The 24936-nt window shown below is 45.9% G+C and overlaps 1 protein-coding gene across 2 annotated transcripts in view; it reads right to left on the reverse strand.

The window, feature by feature from the left end:
- Tex2 (testis expressed 2) overlaps positions 1-24936 on the reverse strand; it is a 51317-nt gene that overhangs the window by 5177 nt on the left and 21204 nt on the right. Inside the window, exons 5-8 of one of the 2 annotated variants that reach the window (XM_010616764.3) lie at positions 22372-22518; positions 16518-16617; positions 7738-7870; positions 1774-1893 (exon numbers count right to left, since the gene is read on the reverse strand). In XM_010616764.3, coding sequence (XP_010615066.1) covers positions 1774-1893; positions 7738-7870; positions 16518-16617; positions 22372-22518 — 500 coding nt within the window. Of the gene's footprint in view, positions 1-1773; positions 1900-7737; positions 7871-16517; positions 16618-22371; positions 22519-24936 lie in introns of both variants that reach the window. The other variant, XM_010616762.3, reaches the window with a different exon arrangement.

The raw sequence follows: 24936 nt of genomic DNA on the forward strand, positions 1-24936 counted from the left end.
CTCCCTGCCCTCTTCCACTAGATGGCACTCGCACTTCCTGAAGTTATGGTATGGAGGCGAGACTTAGCTCAGCTGAGAACAACTACTTGAGAAGGTGCCAATGTCAGACAGGGCCCCTGAATTGACCCTGGAGAGCTGGACAAAGTCCTCATGCAGGGAAGGTTCCCTCCCTGTATCACTCAGAGACTGAATGTAAGTCCACGTCCTAGCAGAGAAACTTCTGTCTCCCAATAGCAAATGGCAAATCATGCAGGATGACAGAAACACAAAACAATGACTACCTATCTTTAAGTGGTGTCCTGTTCTGAGTGGTAGGTACTTTTCTACGTGTGTGTGTACTACTGGGGATTTAACCCAGGGCCTTTGTACTAAGCTACAATCCCAGCTCTTTTTTATTTTGAGACAGAGTTTGAGTTACTGAATTTCCCTGGGTGGGCTTGAACTTATGATCCACTTGCCTCAGCCACCCAGAGTGCTAGGGTCACAAAGTATGTGCCACCATGCCCTGGGGCAAATACCTTCCAAGGGCCTGGAGTTTTTTTCCCCTTATTTTTAGGACTTTTAAAGAGAAATGCTACATCAACTTAAGCTTATGTGTTAGCAGGTCAAGAAAATAAACTTTTGTGTCAGATTATATAATTCATAAGCCTGCCCTAAGAACAGGATATTTGATTTGAAAATTGTGTGCAGTTCCAGGCATCAGGATTCTTCTATTTTTTATATATGGAATGGAAGTAATTTCTTTGTTTTCTTCCTTCACCCTATCTTTTTTTTAACTTTCTTTTCTTTTCTTTTTTGGTACCAGGGATCGAACTCTGGACCTTGTGCTTGTGAGGCAGGTGGTGGAACCACTGAGCTAAATACCCGGGGCCCCTTCACCCTACCCTGGTATTGCTGAGGATGAAACCATGGTCTTATGCATGCTAGGCAAGTGTTCTACCACTGGTCTACATTCTTCGCCAAAAAGAATCATTCTTTTTTTTTTTTTGTACTGGAGATAGAACTCAGGACCTTGCCCTTGTAAGGCAGGCACGGTGCCACTGAGCTAAATTCCCAGCCCGAAAAACAACCGTTCTTTTTTTTTTCAGCCATTCTTAAAAAGGTCAAGCAAGTAGAGTTTAAAATAACATACACAGCCATTAGCACCAGATGTTCAAACGTCTGAGTTATCTTCTTCTGCATTATCTCCTAAGTGAATAGGTTATTTTCTTATTTGCTCCTGAATCACTGGCTTCTTTAAAAATCTACATTTCTCCAGTTCCCTTTAAATAATTCAAAGATCCACTCTGATCATTCCAACTAATGCGCAAAGAGAGCCCCCAAGTGATGTCATGATCCAAAAATATAAGCTGTTAAGCACAATTTCAAGATCACCAAAGAAAACATCTCCATTTTTCAGCTTTGTAGGAGCCAGCAACTCCACGGAATGTGGATGCCCACTTCAGGTGGCCAAGGCTTTCCTTTCCCCTTGGCACCAGAGGGTGCCAGTGTGCAGCCGGCACTCCTCTTGCTCCTCAGAAGACCTGGGTGCTTTGTACAACCAAGCCCTCCAACTTCTTTGCTATTTACATGAACAGCAGGCGAAAGCTATGGAATCTGGAACCAATTAAAGAAGTAAAGCTATAAATCTTTTCTCTTTGGTGCCTGTCCACTGACACTAGATGTCAATACCAAAAACGTTCTCTCAATGTGAAGGAGGAAGGAAGACGACAGAGGAGGAGAGGGAAGGGCTCAGTCTGAGCCTTGATCCCTGGAGACCCCTGATCCACTTACCCTTCAGCTCCTGGGAGCAGCTGTTTGTCTCCTGCACTGGGCTCTGGTGCATCGTCTTCCTCAGAGGAGCCGGCACTGGAGGATTCCTCATCACTGTCAGCGAGACAGTACGCCCGGGGCCTGCAACTGAACAGGGGGACAGAACAGTGACCACGGCAGCCAGTTCACTGCTTGGAAAGAGCACATGGACACTCAACCACAAGGGAGCCTAGATGGGGCCTCTACGACACACACTCCTTGTCTTCAACCCACAATAAAGAGGAGGCCCAGGCCGAGAGTCCTTGGATCTGACTGGATACTCAGGAGATTCCAGCGCCAAGTTCCCTGACCACTGCAGAGCACTTGGGTCCTGAAGACGTACTGACTTTTACGCGTGCGTCAAAGGGACAGGTGGTGGAGTGTGATGCACTCACATAAAATGCAGTGATTCTGTCAGCAGTGCAGTGGGAAGCCAGTGGGAGGGCGACTGGACAGAATGGACAGCTGCAGGGGGGAGGTGACGGATGTTCGTGTCATGACCACCTCTCAACGGTGATGAGGACATGCAGGCAAGTCCCTCGCCTCTGGCTGAGGCTGAAACTGACACTTCCTGGCTCAGTTAATCCCCAAATCACTTTTCATTCCAGACTCCTTCCTAGCAAAATTACACATCTTACCTCACACCTGCCTCCAGTTTCTGGGGGTCACAAAACTAAAAAGCAGAGTGAAAGTCTTAAGGAATCTGAGGAAGTGGCTGACATGATAACCCAGGATTTTACTCGAAAAACACTTATTTATTTAAAAATATAGACATAAGACTACCTTTTTCATTAAAGAGAGTAACGTCCCTCATTAAAACCCCAGGTTGGAGACTCGGTTTCCAAAGGTTTCCAGAGGCTTGCCGACATAACAGCAGAGGACAGCAATTGAGGTTCCCCGAGGGACTGGGGCTTCTTGACTGGGCCTCAATCCACCAAAGGCAGCTCACTCCCTGGACTATGGCTGTGTGTCCAAGAATACCGGTGGGGCTGTCTTACGGCTCAGGGACTTAACTGGGATGAAATGAATGAGTAGTCTCCACACAGGAACCAGATGGTCTCCAAGCAGAGGCTGGATCTTATACATGTATATATATATATATTTGGTACCGAGGCTCAAACTCAGGATCTTGCGCTTGTGAGGCAGGTGGCAAAACTACTGAGCTACATCCTTGGCCTTGAATCTTATACATACATACATACATATATATATATCTACCCGATGTATGTATGTATGTATGTATGTATGTATGTATGTATGTATCTATCTATCTGGACAGGGTCTCACTATGTAGTGGAGACTGACCTGGAACTCACTGTGTAGCCCAGGCTGGTCTCAAACTCACAGCGATCCTCCTGCCTTGGCCTCCTGAGTGCTGGGATTACAGGTGTGCGTCACCACGCCCGGCATGGATTTTATATTTTTGACAAGCATAAAACTGCCAAGATAGAAGGCCGCGGAGCTAGACCTTATCTCTCTGCTGCTGCAGTCCTTTGGTTTTCCTCTGATGCTACATTCGCGCCACCAGAAGCCCACTGGGACAGCCATCTCCTGACAAACCGGAGTCAAGGGCAGAGGCACCTGGAGTATAGCTATGAAAGCCCAGCAGCAGCCCCACACTGCACACAGGAGGGCGGAATCGAAGTCTCCACCCCTGAAACAGGAGCCAGGCTGTAAGAAGATCCCATGAGCGTCCTCCCTGGCGGGACGCAAGGATCCTGCTCAACCCTGGCTCTGTAACGTTAGAGGCGCTACTCCAGCCAGCAGGCTAAAGGGAAGCTCCCTCTGCAAAGCAGAAGCCTCTCATCCCTAACAGCACGTGACTACATCTTGTCCAGGAAGTGCTTATGTGCATTTGTGCTCACAGAGTCACTTCAGAGTATTCCTCCGGCAATCTTTGCTTTCAGCTGTACACTGCAGAATATGACTCCTCAGAAAGCCTGGACTGGGTCTCGGGATGAGGACAGTCAGACATGTAAATCCCCATGGATTCCACAACTGTCCTACTTCATCAGCAGTACGGGTTCACACCTTGTGCTGCCAGGTGTGGCAGCTACCCCAACAGCATATGGCCTTTTCCTCCTCCACCAGGCATGAAGGGCTGCCCGCAGGGCCTGCAATCCCAGTGATATCTGCTGAGCCACTACCCTTCGTGTCCCTACTGGAATGTGTCATCTGGCAGCTCCAAACCCCGGGGCATACAATGCCAGGCTGAGCATTGCAGTGACTCTCTGGTTCCAAAACTAATCCTCTGCAGGACAGACAACAGAACACATTTTGCAGCTTGATGGAAACAATTTAGATAATCCTACACCAGCTAAAGCAGATCCAATGACGTGAAATTCTGATTCTAAGTGCTGTCTTACACAGCACCCAGTAGTACTAACGTGGCATCTGGCTGTCTTCCACTTTCTAAGTGAACATGCAACTTATCATCCTGACTTTATGGTGCCAGCAGAAACTACACAGAAAGAAGCTCTAGACACTGAATGAGATGAGCCCGCTGACTTCAAACGCGCCTCAGGGTTCCAGGTGAGAGTACTACCCTCTCAAGAGGGCCACCTCAGCAGGATCATTCCAGTTACGCTGCCTCTGCTGAAAATCATTTTGGAAATGTGTTAGGAGTCCGACACCACCAGAAGTGAGATATTTTATTACTGATGCTCTGCATTGGGCCAAATATTTTAATTCTTGGTCTCATAATCATTACTACCTCTGACAACTTCTGGCGATTCTCAAACTATACCAAGTAAGATCTGCTGTCTCTCAAGATGGTTATAAAACATCAGACTCCAGAGGCAATTCTAAAAAAGAAACTCTAAGAAACATTCTTAATAAAGAGTGCATAATCAGATCCAACAGCCCTGGGAGGGAACCATACTCATAAGGGTGTGTCCTACACATCTGTCACAGATACATGTGCATCCACCCATGAACGAGAGTCACAGTGTACAATGTAAGCACCTGGTTCCCAGAATATCAAGGTCCTGGGGAGTGAGGGATAAGGCAGTGAACTAGTGAGCTAATATGGACAGCAGAGGGGCCACCATCCGGGAACCTACACCTAGCCCAGGGTGCCACGGTAGGTGGGCACAGGCCAAATGCCTCACAGAAATGCTCTGCTCTAATGCCACTCCTCATGCAGAATGCTAGGCTTTCTGACATTCAGGTCCTCTTTAGGTCCTTTCCTAAAGTTCAGACTACTCAGCTTACCACTTGAATTGCGCACACATACGTGTGTGTGTGTGTGTGTGTGTGTGTGTGTGTGTGTGTGTGATAGAGAGATGCTGGAGATGGAACTTAAGGCCTCCTCTGTGCTAGGCAAATGCTCCACCATTTGAGCTCCAGCTCCAGCTGTTGAATTACATTTCAAGTATCTTATTGCCCAAAAGTGATGCTAACTATAGCACTATAGCACGAAACAAGACCTTTTGGGACAGAAAAAGCATACAGGAAAAATGCCTACAAATACACAGTGAATGTGCATTTCAAAGGTAAGAGACTTCACTTCAAGAAAGCAACACGGATTTTAATTTCTCCATCCCACCCTTAGGGTACTATGGTGAATAAACTTCCTATCAGAAAGGGGCATTCAGGTGTGGTGGCAAATGCCTATAATCCCAGCACTTGGGAAGCTGAGGCAGGAGGACTGCCAGGAGGCCAACCCGGGCTCCATAGTGAGTTCAGGGCCAGCCTGAGATACATAATGAGACCCTGTTGTAAAACAACAACAACAAACAAAAAAACAAAATTAATTTTTGTTTTTGGTTTTGTTTTTGGGGGGAGGGAGTTGAGACAGGGTCTCACTATGTAGTTGAGACTGACCTGGAACTCACTATGTAGCCCAGGCTGGTCTTGGAACTCATCGCGATCCTCCTGCCTCAGCCTCCCAAGTGCCGGGATTACAGGCGTGCACCACCACGCCCAGCTCAACAAAATTACTTTTTAAAGGGGGACTTTTCAAAGATTGAGCAGTATCTCCTAGAGACTTCCTATGAGCACAATCACTTGCACTGTCGAACAGGGGCTGATAATAGCAATGAGACAAAGTAGAGGCCCTGCCAGAGCTGGACACCGCAGTGCGAATTTCAATGTGCCCTGGACAGGCAGCCACAGGTTGAAGGCAGATCGTCAAGGGAAAGGCTGCTGCTAGTCAACTCTATACTATCTACACTGGGGAGGTTTAATACTAAGGATGATGTCAGTAGCAAAAATCACTGTGCTTGCTTTCTTTCCTCTTACTTACACACCCATGATTGAGGAACTGAAGAAATGGATTCTAGAATCACTTCTAGATGAGGTTCTTCACTGTGGAAGGGCTTTCAGAGACTCTGATGCTTCCAGAAACTGAGCCCAAAAGATGCATTTGGACCAGAGGTAGTGCTGCAGACCTGTAATCCAAAAACTGTTTTCCAGTCCATCTTTTGTTGTTGTTGGGGTTTGGTTTTTATTGTTATGGTTTTGTTTTAGTTTTTCTGAGATAGGGTCTCACTGTGTAGTCCAGGCTGATCTTGAGCTCACTGTGTAGCTCAGCCTGGCCTTGAACTCATGGCAATCTTCCTGTCTCTGCCTCCTGAATGCTGGATTACAGGTGTGTGCCACCATGCCTGCCGGGAGCCCAGTAATTTTAACTAGGGATGTCTGAGACTTACTTTCCCTGCCAGAAAAGCGTCATCTGAACTCCCTCTCAGTCCTCTCGGCCATGGACTATGCCTTCATGTCTGGGACCATGATGAAAAGACAGCTCCCTCATGGCTTCATGTGGGACCCAAACAAGACTCAGCATTCACAGGGTATGAAATGCCACACGCAGAGTTGATAAGTACCACTCACCAGAAAATACAAATCCATAGATTGCCGAATCCAAATACATTTTAACCAATAGCAGGAAAAAAAAAATAGCAGAGGTAGGTTAGATTGCATATAGCAGGTGAAATTTTTCCCAACTATTAAAACAGGAACATTTCATTAAGCAGCTCAGATAATCTAAGCACTGAGTATTCTTGAATATATACTCACAACTCACTCAGTCTGCTACTACCACGAGCGTGAGTAAGAGTGGGAGGTCAGTACTGTTAAGTACAAAATCTAAGAGCCTGTGTCTTATACTTAGTGCCTGCAAAGGCAGCTCCTTGTCACATTTCCCTGTCATTAGACAGTTCTTTCCATATGGAGAAAGTAGAGATGTGACAAGCAGCATTTTTTAATTTGGTAAAAAAAACAGTATCAGTGTGGTGCCTTAGGGCAGGAAGATCACAAGTTTGAACCCAGCCAGGGCAACTTGACAAGATCCTGCCTTAAGGGGGAAAAAAAGTTGTGGATGTAGCTCAATGAGAAGTACCACCACAAAAAAAGCAAAACAAAACAAAAATGGGTTCCATTAATTATCTCAAAACTTAGGAATATTTCTACATTAGATAACTTTAGGCAACATAATGTACTTTCTACAAAGAGAAGAATTTACCAAGCAAATCCATACAGTATTATTTTGGGAAAATGCTTCTCAGAATACTTGTGCGATATCCTCTCAGCTACAAAATCTCATTACACATAATTCCAGCTCAGTGACCAAAGCAATGGCTCCCCAGAGGACCTCAGACTACTTCACATATTGCTGTTAGTGGTTGAAAGCTGAAGATGGAGTATTTGGAACAATGATTCAATTCACAGAGCAATTTATCGCTCAGATGGGTCTGCCCTGCTTGTCTGAGTCAGTGATGCTTTTAGAGTAACTCGAGAAGGTGCTCCCACTACTCCCACTCCCAAGAGCAGAGGCCAGAACAGCTGTCACAGCGAGCAGGGAGTAGGGCCCCTGGGGTGATGCACACGCTGTGGTCCAGAGTATACAGGAATGCTACTTCCCAGACTCACATCTGCTTATCCGAGGCTGCAGAGAGAGGGTGCACCCCCAGGGTTGGATTAGTAAGTTCGTACATAGCCCCTTACCCTTCTTTGCCAATTTCTCCAACCTTCAGGGCTTCAACAAGAGGCTCTTTACCTAGTTTGGTCAAATTCATTTTGGTCTCAAGAGTCATCAAAAAGGATCCATTGTAGGACATTTCCAAGTCGATCCAGAGTCCTAGAGAAAAAGTGAAAAACGTTTTCTCCCCCCTTAAAACACATGACTGTAAATATCAATATAAACGCTTGTACTTTAGACTGGGTGTCGCAGTGCACTCCTGGGATCCCAGCACTCGGGAGGCTGAGGATGGAGGACCGCTGCCAGTTCGAGGCCAGCCTGGGCTACACAGTGAGTTCAAGACTGGCCTGGACTATGTAGTGAGACCCTGTCTCAAAACACCAAAACAAAACAAAGACATATGTATATGAAAACAAAGGACCTCAGTCAGCATCATACCAAAAGTCTACACACGGCTTGCATTACCAATAAGGCAAAAGGAGGGCTATAAGAACAGAGCTCTAAGGTCAGTGTACGCAAGGACAGAATGAAATGGTTCTCCATCTGGCAAATGGCCAGGATTCAGTCCACTGTGATGGTCATGGTGAATTCAGCACACTTTAGCAACAGAGGGCCCAACTTCTAGCTCTTCTTCCTGCTACTCAGAAGGAAAACACACACCCAGGAGGGAGAGGTCTGAGCCAGAGCCCAGTTAGGACGGGCTGTTCCATGGCCTGCCCCTTAAGAAGCAGAAGGGAGCACAGGGACTTCTCTACAACCTGGGCCATCCCCTAAAAACACATGGGGAACCCCTGTTTTTCCTGAAATAATTAAGTACTTGGAAGAGGGGCAGAAAAATGGGTCAAATTTTGTCTGGTACGGTAAGAATAGTGACAAAAACTGTTAGAATCCCTTTCTACAAATTTCCAAGTAATGGAAACAAGATTACCTTACTCCCAAGATTATCGAGGTAAAGTAACCACTCTGTATAGGTATATATATAGTTTAAAGATCTATTTCTTAGAAAGATACTGCCAATGAGATCATATCTAAAAATATCTGAAGTTTGTGCAATTTCACTGCGGTGGCCACTGACCAGTGTGTAAAATGCAAACAAAAGCACCTTGAGACGCTCTGCTCCTGGAAGGGTCTATGATAAAGACAAGCTCCACTGATTTTCTTTCTTTTCTTTTTTCTGGTACCAGGGATCGAACTCAGGACCTTGAGCTTGTGAGGCAGATGCAGCACCACTGAACTAAATACCAGATAGGCTACAATGATTTTTCAGACTCACAGCACCATAATACCTCGTAGACTTTCAATCAAAACGTGATTGTTCCAGTGGCTGTTTAAATGTTAATAAACTTTTATAGATCCTCATAAGACAAATGACAACATCTAAAAGGAAGCAGGAAATTAATCTAAAACATGTACACACAGCAGCATTTTCAAGCACTTACAGTAAATAAACCCTCCACTACATGTCTACACCTCAGATAAAAGCATTGCTTAACCCCAAGAAGCACTAATGGCATAATCCCTCAACAAGGGCAGGATAATTTCTAGTTTTGTGTTGAAAAGATTTTCTTTTCCATAAATGAAGGCAATTATTTTCCATGAATGACCTGGTTTAATTACGTGATATGCAGATCAACTGTGATTATTTTTAATCTGTAGTAATACTCAAAAAATTTCATTTCCTGCTTATATTAAAGCAGTTGAAAATCACTAATTACCTTGCTCTTCAAAATACCACTACTGGAAATAAAGGGCACATCTGCTTCAATAAAGATATTTAGTCATCAACCACTTCCAGCAGAAAGGGATTAGGACAAAAGGTTAGATATTAATTTAAACCCAACATAAAAAGACTATCAATACAAAATATAATTATTATTTTTGTGTTTTGAGACAGGGTCTTTCTGTGTAATTAAGCTGGCTTTGGACTATGTAGGCCAGGTTGGCCTTGAATTCATGGAGGATCCTCCTGCTTCAGCCACCTGAGTGCTGGAATTATAGGTGTGTGCTACCATGCCTGGCTCAAAATGTTATTATAATATCTCCAGCTTCCTTAAACTTGCGAATTAACAGATTCCCACTACCTGGCTATGCTATGTACTCAAGTACAATCATTTCTTTTGGAAAGCTTAGGCTTCCAATAAATATTAATAGTATACTTTGCCTTTGAAAGCTGTCATATCAAAGGCATCAGGCTTATGACTTCCCAAATGGAAAGTTTCATTTGTTTTTTAAACAAAAGGATTACGTTAGTAAAGTACGGGCTCAGACCCAATCACTGGGCTATTCCACCCATGGGGTAAGGTTCAGCCCACAGCCAGGCGCCAAGGCAGGAAGTGCAAGGGAAAAGCGCAGAGCCCCGTCATGGGGGCTGGGGCCTGAGTTTCACCGGGCATTTCCTAGCCTCTGTGCATCAGTTTTCTCATCAGAAAGGAGATCACACTGCCTCTCTAGGGGACTGTGGCACCTGGCACATCCTGGCAGGGTGGCTTCCCCTTCTCCTTTGGGGCCAGCCCACCCTCACTGCTTGCTGTGCTCTTGCCTATGGCTGTTGCCACGGAAGAGGCTGTACTAGGTAGCCAGAGACTTGATATCTCAGAATGAGATCTACTTATACCACTGCATATGCCTCTTCGAGGCTACCCACAAGGCCTTGCTTATCCTGGAAGCCAGAGAAAATGCAGAGTCAGCAATGGCTTGAGCTGGCCATGGTGACACAAACTTGTAATCCCAGCTGCTTGGGAGGCTAGGGCAGGAGGTTCACATGCTTGAAACCAGTCTGGGCAAACTAGTGAGACCCTGTCTCAAAATAAAATAAGTTTCAAATGGCTGGGACTTTAAGCTCAGTGGCAGAGCACCCCTGGGTTCAATCACCCATATGAAGCCTAGCATGGTGGTACACACCTGTAATCCTAGCACTTGGGAGGCTGAGGCAGGAGGATTGCTGTAAGTTCAACGCCAGCCTGAGCTACATAGTGAGCTATGGAAGCAAGACCCTGATATAAATAAATATCCAGTATTGCAAAAAGTTTGAGACCTTTTAAACAGAAATTTCAACAAATTAGCACGATGTGCTACAATGAGACGAGGATAAGGAGACTATTACAGCATAACGTGCAAAGATAAACTTGCTCCTGTGGCAGTGATTTCGCAAGCAGCAAGTATCCTGAAGAACTTATGCAATGTGGAGACCAACTGGTTATGTACCAGGAGGACTTGGAGGCCCTGCCTTACAAAATCCAAAGATGAAATGAACAGTTACTAGGGAATCATTTTATTTAAAATGCTACTTTGTATAACTACCTGCTCAAGGACCAGAAAAAAAAGTTGACCAGCAGGCAAACTGATACCTTGAAGGAGGAAGGAACTGGTTCTAGGAGGTTCTCAGGAAAGGTGGCTCCTCCTCACACTCAGGTCAGGAGGCCACTGTAGGCAGGGTGGCACCTACTGTCACTGAGCCCCCATAAAGCTGACAGTTCACTGGGCAACACATGAAACAACTGACAATGAACGTGACAATTTTTTTTTTTTTTTTTGCAGAACCAGGGACCAAACTCAGGACCTTGTGCTTCCCAGGCAGGTGTGGGTGCCACCGAGCTAAATCCCCAGCCCCTGTGGCAAGCTTTCGTCACTCTCTGTGCAAGGACCCGCCAGGAGCTCAGCCTCACACAGTCAGGAACAGTTACCAGCACCATAACCCAAAGGGACAATGGGCAGACCAGCAGCTCATTCCATCAAATGTGCGAATTGAGTTCTCACTGTGTGATATAAGAACTAAGACACTGACATGAAGCCCTGCCCTCGACAAGAATATGCGTGAGGGAGAGTAAGGACCGCCTTGACTGCCGGGTACCCCTCAGATCATGGTGCGTGATTCATAAACACATGTGGATGCACATCCCGAGACAAGGAGCAGTCGCGAGCAGAGCAGACCTTCTTCTGCCTTCCCTGAGGCTGTCCAGTTAACAAACTCTATGTCCTGCCACAGCAACACACCTCAGGTAGTGTCACACAGCATCTCCCTGTCTCACTATGAGTTTCTCTGTGGCGGGCTTAAAGGCACCTGCCGCCTGGAGGGTGTTAGGGACCCTCGAGCCCGCGCATCTGAGCGGCCCTCACTCACCTTCCCTGCTCCTTCCGCCCTTTCCGATTCCCTGGTTTTCATTCTGGGAATCAACACTTGGTGTCCAAGCACAAGAATCCTTAAGAATGAGGTATTTGGTAACCTATTATACCAAGATCAGAGGCTGGAGTTACTCATTCTTAGGAGAATGCATCAGTGATTATTTTGTTCCTGACAAACAAATGGTGCCCTACTGCTCACTCCAATACTTCCGGAAAGTAGGAGAACCTTGAATCTGGATGTGTCTTTTATGGACATTTTTAGCTTTCTCTATCAACAACTGATACAGAGCTCTACCTCTTCATGGTCTACACAGCCACAAACCAAGATTCCCCTTCACCCTGGTATCTTTCCCCTTTTCCACATAAACATTTTCTTGTCTGTGATACTCCTGCCAGGCCCGGGCAGCCAGACTGTTGTGGCTGCTTTTCTACACCTTCTCTGAGATGGTTTAGCAGAGGGATCCAGTTTCAATACACAACTAATTCTGGTTCCAATTTTCTGTAATCCTAACTTCATGTCTGGCTCTGGACACAACAGGGCAGGATCCAGAATATCAGGGTAGACCACGAGTACCCATGGCATGACTAAGGGCATCTCCAGAGACAGACAGGGACTTGGTGACCCTTCCATAGAATCCGAGGTCTCTAGTCAAAACTTGAGTTGTTATTTGGATCTTAAAATCTGTTCATGGAAGACAGGCAGTGACCTTCTGCAGATTTAACTACTTGCAGAAAAAGCCCATTACCCCACCCTCCACATTCAATGAATCAATCCAACCCTGAGGGGTCGCAGTCCACATCTGGGGTTCATTCTGCCCTGCTGATACCCCCGTGGGCACGCAGAAGAGCAAACACCCTGGATGACAGAAAAGGGTCCCCACCAAGCCCTTTAGTAAGCTTTTCTAACAATACAGCTTTGCAGCGGTTCTCCTCGAACACTTCACACAATGTTTCAGTTTCATTTCCACCGCAACTCAGCAAGGCACAGGGGAAGCTGGGTGTAGCAGCTTCCCTTCCACGTGGCCCGTGGATGGTGCAGGAGCAGGGGAGCAGGGCATAAACACAGGTGCGGTGCTCTGGAGGCCCCTGATCCCAGTCTGGAAGCTGTGGAACAGGATGGAAAGTTGGGGCTGCTAATGGCCTCTGGCAAGTCACGTCCTCGGAGCTTTCGCTTGCACAGATATGGGTCTGCTAGGGGGCTCTGGTCCTCCTTTCCAGTCCAAAGTCATCGATAACTGCCACTCTTGAGGCTTTTAAATAGTTATATTCATTCTCTATTAGGATTTTTATGTGTAAGAAAAAAAGATTAGCAGAGGATGTACCAAACATATATTTTAAAAAGTAAGCTCTGGAAGGCTAGAGCTGAGGTGGGGTCGCAGTTAGCTTCCCAGAGGCAGAACCGACCATCTCCCCACTGCCTGCCATTGGTGAGAAGTGAGGCTGTCTGGGGACAGTGACACGCACCCTATTCACCGCTCTAGACTGGTGTGTCCTGGAACTTAGACTGCTCAGTGTGTCAGAGAACTACAGACTGTTCCCTTAACAGCAAGGCCGTGAAAGCTGAGAGCAATGTTGGTTTTTTTTTTCTCGTTATCTAGCAAGATCTGCTGGCTCTGAGCTATCAGATGGTCATCTGGACACCACGGCCACCCACATCCTAACCTCCCCAACAACAGCATCATTGAAGGCGACAATAATAATGGTAAAACAACAGCCAGTGCCTACAAAGAATTTGCCTCGCACCAGGTGCTGTTTGAAGCGTATTAACTTATGTAGTCTCACCAGCTGTGAGGTAGATGCTGCAAGGATCCCCATTTGAGAGACAAGGAAATGAAGAGGTTCCAGAGCTTGGCCTAGGCCTCAGGACAGGGAGTCGGGTCCTCTCACTCCGGAGCTGGTGCTCATAACTGCACTCTATGGTGCCTCCCTAGGATGGAAGAATCCAACCAGCTCCGGCCTGAATGATCCCTCCAGCAAGCAAGCACACTTGGGACATATTTTTTTCATTTTTCAAAAGTGCATGGGGGGTGTGGTGGGAGAGTCACAAGGACGTGCCTCTCCTTGGAGTTATCCAAACCTCTTTGTCTGGGCCGCATTTCTGTGGAGGGTCAGCTCTTTTTTGGGCAAGTTTTATCAAGTCACCCCAGAGTTAATTTCCCTAGGAGAAAAGGCTGCTCCTCAGAGCAACAGAATCTAAAACACACACTTATGACTTTCAGTCAACAAGGGACTACATATAGGACGATGGTCTCATAAGATTGTCACCTACTGACGTCATAGTCACCTTTGTGTAAGCACACTCTATGGTGTTCACACAATGACACCAACTAATGAAATCAACTAAAAACAGTTCTCAGAAAGTACCCCCATCATTAAGTAACGTATGACTATATTTCCTTTATGTTAATTTGTTTTGCCATCATACAGGTATCTCTGTAGAGCTGGAAAAAAACCCAATTTGGTCAAACATAACCCCGTAGGATTTACCGTTTTTCCTTTCTCTCTCTGGTTTTTTGTTTTTTTTGAGACAGGATTTCATTATGGAGTTCGGGCTGACCTTGAACTCACTAGGTAGCCCAAGCTGGCCTTGAATTCGTGACCCTCCTGCCTCAGCCTCCTGAGTGGTGGGATTTCAGACATGCACCAGCATACCTGGTTTCATTCTTTCCTTTGGTAACATTTTCACCCTTGTTATACGAGCAAGCAGATCTCTCAAACTTTCCCTGAAAGGTGTAAAGAAGTATGCCTCAAATGTATCAAAAACCAGTAAAGCTTTGATCTCCATAGTGAAGTGTCTCACATGGCTCCTGCTGCAGAGGAACAGGAAAGAAGCTTGTGACTTAAGTCTTGAATTATCCTCTAAGCCTGACCAAAGCTGTTCTGTGAAGCTGCCGAGTTCAAAGCCACAGGGAGACTTCTTAAATGCCGCAAAACCCACTGTGGCCCTGCACCACTCTCTTTGGAAATTTCTCTTAATTCAACAAAGGACAGTCCTGAGATGAGAGACTGCTAGCACCTTAGAAAACAGAACATGTACACATACTATTTACTTTTAAAAAGCCTGACTCTCAGGAGGCTTGTGTTAGCTGATCATTTACCAGGTGGTTATCAGTCAGTTCCTGAAAAGGCAAGGAGCAAGGGTGATAGAGGCCACCTGAGCGAGAGGAAGGAGCGCAGCTTTTGCACACTGACAAGGTAAAGATCCCAGCTCTGCAGCAAACTCGCTCATGATGCACCTTTGCAAATTGCGCATGGGGTCAAAGGAACACTAGCTAAACCATTTGCAAAGAGACTAAATCTCTTCTAGTTTTACTTTCAGTGAACCAGAAATTACCAAGCTCAAGTACACTCAGGCTCATCAGAGTGTGCGCGTCACTGAGGGGTACAGGTGTTCTCAACATGCAGGTATCAGGTGGAGCTCTGGATTTGCAAGTACTCTGCTTGAGCACTCTCTGAAATCAATGTGACACTGAGAACACAGGGGCTCCCCGTCAGCTGAAACACTGCTAGAGAGAGCTGCAGAGTTGCTAACTGCAGTGCTAAAAAATTTCTTTGTAGTTACCTCAAATGTACGCTACAGCAGAAAAACAATTTCACTAAATACCGCCCAAGAGCCATTTGATTTAACAGAGAAGAGTTGCTGCTATAGCTTACAAAGTTTACAAAACATTTACTTTAAAACAAATATTACTCTTTTAAAGAACTGTGATCAATTTTTCCCTTACCTTGCTCTTGGGCCATTTTAGGAATGGTGCAAATATGGCTTAGTGGAAAGAGCTCCCTGGCAAAGGGTGCTGTAGCAAGGAGACTGGTGGGACTGTCTGTCCCTGGCATGCCGACAGATGACTTTGGCTTACCGGGCTCACTCCTGTTCCCCCACCCCTTCTTAGTACTGGGAATCAAACCCAGGGGACTCTACCACTAAGCTGTATCTCCAATCCTTAAAATATATATATTTTCTAAAAATTCTGAGACACAGTCTAAGTTGTTCAAGCTGGTATCTTCCTGACTCAGCCTCCCAAGTAGCTAGGATTACAGCTGTGTGTTACCATGCCTAGCTCACTCCTGTTATGTTTGTTTTTACTAAATTCCTCTGTACTAAAATTTCCCAGTCCAACATGATACAACAGGCATCGTCCTGATAATTCTAGTTAAACTCTCTCCATATTGTAATTAACTTAACTTTTTCTTCTTTTTACAAGAGTAGGCATCTGGGCGTGGTGGCACAACCCTGTAATCCCAGGACTCAAGAGGCTGAGTCAGGAGAATTGCTGTGAGTTGGAGGCCGGCCTGGGCTCCGCAGAGTGAGTTCAAGCCCCTCCTGAACTATACAGTGAGACCCTGTGTCAAAAAAAACCGTAAACAAAGGACACTGGGTCAGGTGTAGTAGCACATGCCTATAATCCCAGGGGGATAGCCAGTCTGAACCAGACAATTCAGTGACTTTAGTAAGACTCTGTCTCAAAATACGAAGCTAGAAAAATGGTCTGAGCATGTAGCTCAATGCAAAGGGTTTCAATCAATCAATCAACCAATCAGTAGGGCATTCAACAAGAAATGGATGGCTAAAAATTTCCCAACTCCCTCCAAACACAAGGCCTTGGTATGAATTTACAGCAAGGGACAATGGAAATATCTGAACAGTCATATAAATAGTTAATTAAATTCTGCTTCGGTCAATTACCTTGGTGATCAACATAAGGCTTGAAGGCCTGAAGGATTTTTGGCACAGCCACTCCCATGTCAAGTTCTGTCAGAGTTAACTCATTCATAAAGTAAGGGAGCTGGAGAGAAGAGGTAAACAGCAAATGAGACACATCAGTAACCTGGTAAAAATTCTAGAATAAGTTAGAATTTAACCGATTCTGAGGGAATGATGGTCAAAGTTTCGGAGGCACACCATTTATTTAACTGAATTTAACTGTGTACAAACTGTACCACAGTCAGGCACAAGGTGGCCACTTTCTTTCTCTTGGGAGGTTTATCCCGGAGAGGCAGAAACACGTAAGTGAAGTAGGCAGATAACGTAATCTCATAACAGGTAATGGTGGTTATCTTGGCTAGGGAGGTCAGGAAGGCCAATGAAACCCAGAACTGTAAAACTATGGGAAGATGGACCTCTCTCAGACTGCTGGTGGGCAATAAGAAATTATTACATTTCTGACAGGCAAACTTACTATGAGTATTGAAATCATATATATCACTGTATATATTAAAATCCTTGAGGGCCAGGGATGTAGCTCAGTGGAACCACGCCTGCCTTGAGAGCGCAAGGTACCAAGAAAAAAAAAAAGCCTTGAAATAAAACCACATCCCTCTGCCCCTGCACCGTGCTCTGATATTTTCTTTTCTTTTTTTGGGTACCGGGGATCTAATTCGGGACCTCGCGCCTGAGGCAGGTGGCAGCACCACTGAGCTACATCCCCGGCCCAGTGCTCCGACATTTTCTATCCGCTTTCCCTGTATTCACCCTCTGTGCCTCTGGTCTGTGTCAACTGCATCCTCGGTCTCTCTTGCCCTCTAGATTCTGGCTGGACCCGGTTAATGGGATGCACCAGTGGGCAGGGGATGGGAAGGTACAGGGAGCAGAGTCTCCTCAGGCCTTGGTCGCCTCCTTCCACTGAATGGCGCAGCCTGTGAGGTAGGCATTCCTTCCCACACAGTTCCCCTGCCTGGTTTTGGTAACCGTTCTGTGCCTTTGCCCCTTCAGGGAGGGTCACAGTGTCCCACTTCTGCCGGCCCAGGGGTGCTGCAGTGTCCCTTCTGATTCTCATCTGAGTGTGCCATCTGGTTCCTGCTGGGCCCCAGAGAATGCACACCGCTAATCTACCAGCAGGAACTCACTGCAGAGGAAACAACATAAAAGTACTGGCATCAAGCTCAGAAATTCCTACTTCATCTCAAATTTATACAATTCATATATATTTTCTCCACCTGGATTTGTGGGGGGGGTTCTGTTTGTTTTGTTTTTTGAGATAGGGTCTCACTACATAATTCAGGTTGGCCTTAAATTCACTAGGTAGCACAGGTTGGCCTCAAACTTACAGTGATCCTCCTACCTTGGCCACCTGTGTGCTGGGATTACAGGTGTACTCCATTATGCCCCGCTTTATGTATATATATTTAATCTTTAGGTTATTCGTTATTTTAGTGTAAGATATGGTTGCCCCCAAAATAGCTAGTCAGCAATCTCAATCTATTTATTAAGCAACCAATACTTTCCCTACTATTGTAGTGACACATTTAAATACTAGATTCCTACAACACTAGAGTCTATATTGATCTCTCTGTTTTCAGCCAACAGTAAACTGCTCTTAACACTGTAGCTTTAAAATCTGGCCAATCTCACCGGGTGTGGTGGCACCCACCTGTAATCCCAGCACTTGGGAGGCTGAGGCAGGAGGATGCTGTGAGTTCAAGACCAGCCTGGGCTACATAGTGAGCTCCAGGTCAGTCTCGAGTACATAGTGAGACTATCTCAAAAACACAAAACAAAGCAAAACAAATAAAAAAATTAAATAAAATCTGGCCAATCTCTCTTTTTTGTTTGTTTTTGAGAGAAGGGCTCACTATGTAGCCGAGGCTGGCCTCAAACTTGTGGTAATACTCCTGTCTCAGCCTCCCTAGTGCTGGGATCACAGGCGTGTGTTACCAGATCTGGCTCCAATCTTTTTTTTTTTTTTTGTATCAGGGATTAAACTAGTGACCTTGTGCTTAGGAAGCGGGCAACCACACCACTGTGCTAAATCCCTGGCTCCTCCAATATCTTTTTTAAATTTTTATTTTTTTCTCTTCATTTAAAAATTTTTTTTTAATTTTTATTTTTTGGTACTGGGGATTGAACTCGACCGTGAGCTTGCAAGGCAGGTGGCAGCACCACTGAGCTATATCCCCAGCCCCTTTTTTCCCCTGGTACCAGGGATAGAATTTGGGCTTGTGCTTAACAGGCAGGCATGGAACCACTAAGCTAAATCCCCAGCCCTCCCAATCTCTCTCTCTTTTTAAATTTTACAGTTTCTTTTAGTTATATTTTCCCACTTGAACATTAGAATTTTGTAAAATTTAGAATAAAATTAAGATTTAAAATTAAATATAAACTGAGTATTTCCAATAAGATAAGGTTGCATGTAGCTCGGCATGGATTAATACTTAACTCAGGAGGACCTTTTTAGTGGTCTCTTTGCAGAGAATCATGAACTTTTTAGGGCTCACCTGTTGGAGAACTTCATCTCTGATTTTTTACAAAGATGGAGGGACTATGTAAAAGAAGTTATGATGTCATTGATGAACGAAACATGATGGTAATAGTGATCAGATGTGCATTTTTAAACTGGTGGTTGCTGCATTTGGAAAACCTTTCTCCAGAGCATCAATGTTGGAATTGGCACTGACCTTTCCATCACCTACAAAATGCTACTTGGCTGAAATTGGACCCCAAATCATGCATGCTTGTCACAGTGCTTTTTGTCCGTTATTGTCATGCTAAGGTCTAGTGTTTCAGCAGCCTGTCAGGTTAGACTTCTGAGCACTGCTAGCCAAAGAACACCTCCAACAGTGTTTCTGTGGGAATGTGAATCTGACACAGAGCTACAGTAGGAACTTACCTGTCCCTCCTCTGTGTCACACCTCCCTCCCCAACCCTCCCCTGCACCCTACAGTCCTGAAAAGGCATAGGAAGGACGTGAGACAAAGGAGGGGCTCAAAGGTATGGCAAGGGTGGGTGGGCTTAGCCACCAGTAAGCACGGTGGGGAAGGACTTCTTCCTACTTACTCATTTATCTACCCAACCCCAACAATCTAGGACATCTAGACCACCTGCTCCTCATATTCCCTTCTTGTTCATCTCTAACCCTAGAGCAGCCTCTTTCCTACCCTGTGGGAGAAGGCAAGAGAAGGTAGCTCCTCCTGCGCCATTTAAACACAAACTCTTTTCCTTCCCACCCAAAGGGCCCCACAGCATTGCAGGAACCTAGGTGCATGTTCTTTAACCTCCTGAGTAAACCCAACTGGGGACAGAACAGTCAGGATGCTGGGTGATGAGCCAGGTACGATATGCAATGACAGCAGTGCTGACACAGATGAGAGAGAGGTCCATAACCTTCAAGGGCCCCAAGGTATTTCTGAGCAGCAGCCAAAGCCAAGAGTGTACTTGATGCTGGGACAGAAGCTCAGGTTGTTTAAAACTCATCCTGGGGGACAGATGCTCACACAGGGCTGCTTTTCACAGCATGAATCATCATCATATGCAAGGGCAACCGTGTGAGACTGCAGAACAAGGCCAGCAAAGAGTTCTCTAGATGTCAGGCCTCGAAGGGAAACCAGGAGGTGGGAAGGTCTTTGTCGTAGGGGCAGCTCAGGCTCCTCCAGGCACTTCTCTGTCCCCTTCTGGCCTAGAGAGGCTGTTAACTAGTTATTGATCCACTCAATACCAGTGTGAAAGTTTAGTGCCTTCCGGGGGTACATGGCTATTTAGCTGAAATAAGAGTTCTTTTGACAGGGGTGGTGGCAGGTGCAGAATTTGTTATTATCCTTCTGCCCTGCTGTTTATTCCCCTGCCTGGGTCGCCCCTGGTCTGCAGGGCACTTCACTGGGCAGCAGCTCAGGTGAGGGGTAAAGGCATGGCTAGCAGTGAAGGGCACACAGCCCCTCCCTCTGAACTGTGGCACTATTGGATCTAGACACCCCTTTCCATCCTAACCTTTTAGAGAATTTTTCACTGCAAAAATCGAAAAGGAGCTGACTGTGGTAGTAGATGCCTGCAATCCTAGCACTCGGGAGGCTGAGAGAGGAGGATTACAAGTTCACGTCAGCCTTGGCTACAGGGTGAGTCCAAGGTCAGCCTGATTTACATAGCAAGACCTTGTCTCAACAAAACAAACAAACACACAAAAACAAAAAGCAAAAGGAAGTTGAAGTCTGTGAACTGCAAAAGCCTACCTGACCAGCAAGAAGAGAAAACGAGAGCAGAACACTCCCCTCAGGAGAGAAGGCTGGGCCACGCCTCCCGGGGCCTGAGAGCCTGTGCAACAGCAGCAGCATCCACCTGGAGCTCAAGCACACCCTGCTTCCTTTTTCATGCTGCCAAGTGTAGCCCTTCGCTCAGGGGAGGACTGACAGTCTCTGAAGTGGCCCCGTCTATGTGTCTGGACCTGGGAGGCGGAGAGGCCGGGGCCCTGAGGTGGCTGTTGACAAATCATGTTTTAACACAGAAGGTCACTGCTGCTCGCTCGTTGTTCCCCTCGGGAACTGGCTAGCAGAAGTGGTTCTGTCAGCCCTCAAATTAGCCCAAGAACACACACTGGCTGTCAAAGAGCCCTTTTAAAACCCTGCCCAAACTCTGCCTGGATGCCCACTCTTCTGGCTCAGAAGACAGCCCCTCCTTTTCTCAGGGGCTGAGAGACCTCACCAGAATTCAGCTAAGTCAGAGAAGAATGGCCAAAATTAAACTGAAGCTCCACCATGTCTGTATTTTCCTTCTAATCCAATTTTATGTTGGCTTACAATTTCTTAACCTGGAGTCCTTGAACTTACTGAAATCACAAGTGAAACACTTCATCAGCGTACATCTTCTTCCCTCCCCCCACCCCCCAGTAAGGTCTCACTATGTAGTCCAGGCTGGCCTTGAATCACTCCATACCCTAGGCTGGCCTGAACTTGTGGTGATTCCTCTGCCTCAGTCTCTTAAGTGCTGGGGTTTCAGGCATGCACTACCATGCCAGGCTATCTCAGTGTACATTGTTCTAGGGAGGGAGTCTATAGGACTTTGCTACCATTAAAAAAAAAAAAATCAGAGGCAATTACTGACTGTGTAAATTCTTAGTGAAAACTTAGGGACCAAAGTGATTCTTCCTTGGCTACTTTACTGTGCCAAAAACTTATTTTTAAGGAACCTTTATAAGTTGTTGTTTGGCATATGCGTCCTTTAGTAGACAGCTATGAGGAACACTTAACAATTTAAATTCATATTCAAGAGGGCCTACCTTAGTGCAGGGGTGTTTCTTCAGCAAATAGCAGCTAAAATAAAGAACCATTTGGCCAGAAAGTAAAGAATGGCTACATTTAGAGCCAATGGTAGCTGCCTTGGCTGTGGGAAGGAGCGCAGCCTGGGAAGTGGTCCTCAGTAGTCTAGGATTTTCTCTGAGTGCATCATGTGGCCTGGGCCACCATAAGGCTGGATGTGTTTGAACAATTTAAGTTTTTTCCTAACTCAAAGAACTATACAAGGCAAATCTGTTACAGGAACTCATATTTTCCTAAATTCTGGAGTAGATAATAATGTGGCAACACATACGTACACACACACACACACACACACACACACACTCTGAATAGAACAGTTAGCTAAGCCCCCAGATGCAGTTAGTTAGTCTTAAGAGCAAGATCAGTCTGTGATCCAGGTCAGATGTGTTGTTTGAGAACTTTCTGCCCGTATATAGTATATGCTTAAACCAGGTTATTTTCACTTATGACATAAGGGTGCAAAATGTCCAGAAATTATGACGTGAGGAATTAGGAATCCCTTGTGTACAGAGCAATACCTTTATTTTGCTAAGTTTCATCTGGATTTTCTTCGATACCAGATCAGACCAGTACTTCTCTCCTAAGAAGTCCCAAAATATCCTTCCAAGCAAGGCATTCACCCATGCTTCCTGTTCTTCCTCCTCAGAGGGTGGAGCCTCTGGCAACTGGCAAAAGAAAAGGGACCAAAATTAGCTAGAAGGCAATGGTAGAGTAAGACAGGTGCTTATTTTCATGGAGCCTACGAAAGTCCCTCCTTATGCAAACAGGGGACTGTATGAGTTGTACTTCTTCCCTATAAATCACAAGCCCTACATTTTGCTGGAGAAAAGAAAAAGGGGGAAATGAAAGCTGACACTACAACTATAATCTTTCGTCTGTTTTTCCCTATCTGTCTTCCTGTGAACCAGCTAACACTTCATACAATTAGCTTAGCTAAACTGTCTAGCTCCCCAAACTAGCTTGGTATCAATGATACATCTGATCAAATGTCAGCTGAGGCTTGAATGTGTAGTTGTCAAGCCAGTCCTCATGTAGGCAGAACTCACTTCCCCATCGAGGTCAAGATGCTCTTGGGGTGCTTAAATATACGGACACTGAATTAAGCAGCATCAGGAGTTAAGAAGCCCTCTCTCCAGACCAAGAAGCAGGGCTAAGAACCACGGGGCTGACTTAGAGAAAGCTGCTCTCGAGGCAGTTGCTGTCCCCAACCTCAGCCCAGTGACACATCCTCATCCTCATGTTCGCTCGAAACAATCCGACTGAAACATCTGCTTATGGCTGTTTGGGAGCAGAGCTGTATCTCCAGTTTCCTAGGCTGGTTATTGAGATTATGGACTCTGACCTAGTGAGGGTCAGGGATGGTGATAACGATGGAGGGTGCTCAGAGGTTTAACTGGTTAGTGCAGGGAATGGGCTCAGAACTCAGTAACACGGCGTGTCCATACTGCCGCTACTCTCCACTGACCACACTTGGGTCCTCCGACACTTTCCTCAGGTTGCCTCATTCATGTGCACCCCCACAGAAAGGAACCTTCCTTCCACTGGAGGGGGAGAGGAATGGAGCGTGAGGGGCTAAAGGAGGGGAGGCAAGTGGTCCCCTGGTAGGACAGACATTTTCCTGGGCCGAGGACTGTAACTAGACTAGACTATATAGCCTATGGAAATAAGTTGTGGAAAGCAAAGATCGAAATATCCAGACATACGGAAATCGTGAACTGTTCACCCTTCTGTCTCCCTCTGTCCTGCCACACGCATTATGACCATATACGATTCGTTCCCATTTCTTTCATGCCTTCATCGGTGCATTCACACCAGCACCACCTGTAACCGGGCCCAGACCATCACAGCTGTGTGCCCAGGCCGATGGCACAGCACTCAGGTCACTTGGTACCTGTGGGCCTGACACTTGCAGGTCTGTCTGCCGGGGGAACCCCAAAGTCTACAGCATGCAGCTACATGTGTCAGTTCTGCCACCCTCCCCCGCCACCACCCCATACCGGGGATCAAACACAGGACCTTGTGCTTTCCAGGCAAGCGCAGCTCTGCTGAGCTACGTCCATACTACACGTGTCGGTTCTGAAGCCCAGAGTTCTGAGCTGGACCCAGCTGAGCTAGACATCGAGCCTGGGCATAGACCAAGTCGACTGTTCAGCATCCATCTGTCCAACCAGTTTTGTCATAGCTGTGTCATTTCCTTCTTTGGGGGTCTGAGGGTTCACTCACATTTTTCAACCACAGGCTACTCCACAAAAGTCCACATCAGTGATTAAGTTGCATGTGTTTTTTAAATCACTTTTCTCTCTGCCTCAGCTTCTGCAGCCCTGAGGACAGTGCCCACCCATCTGGTCCGATAGTGCCAAGTCACTGTCCACGTAGGGCTCTACCCGTCCTGCTTAGATTTGGAGGCTCTGTAGGAGAAGAGATTATCTTTTCCCTTCTCAAGAGGAGCCTACCCTCCATCCGCCTTTCTTTACAACTCTCATTTTCACATAAAACAGAAAGAAACAAAGGCTATTATTTCACACTACATCCAAGCCAACAGCATAGGATGTGGCAAAATTTCTGAAATAACTGACAAGCAAGTTGCTTTTCCTTTTCAACAGTTCCTGTTTCTAATGTAGACTTCTCTCCACAGATGTACCAGGAATAATGAAAAATCTGAGAGAAGCGGAACACTGACAATGGATCAAAGAAGGTTTGTGAATGAATCTGCATTCAATAGGCTGCCAGGAAGAACTCATTTTCAATGACTGTCATAAAAATTTAAGAGCTTAGAGAATAAATGTGCATGCACTACCTAATATCACCATTTGGCCACAGGAAGAGATGTGAGGGGAATATTCATTTCACCATTTCAACTGTCTGTACACATTTAGAAATGGTAACTTCCCAAGATCTTGCTTAAAAAAACTTGGGAAGCTGAAGTAAGACCATCAAGACTGTGCATAGCTGGGCATGGGTGGAATCCCAGCAATCAGGAGGCTGAGGCAGAAGAGCTCAAGGCCAGCCTGGAGTAGATAGTGAGATCAAGGCCAGCCTGCACTACAAAGGGAGACCCTGTCCAAAAAAAAAAAAAAAAAAAA

This window comes from Fukomys damarensis, unplaced genomic scaffold, assembly GCF_012274545.1.
Source record: "Fukomys damarensis isolate Sample0158 unplaced genomic scaffold, DMR_v1.0_HiC HiC_scaffold_23, whole genome shotgun sequence".
Taxonomy (NCBI): Eukaryota; Metazoa; Chordata; class Mammalia; order Rodentia; family Bathyergidae; genus Fukomys; species Fukomys damarensis.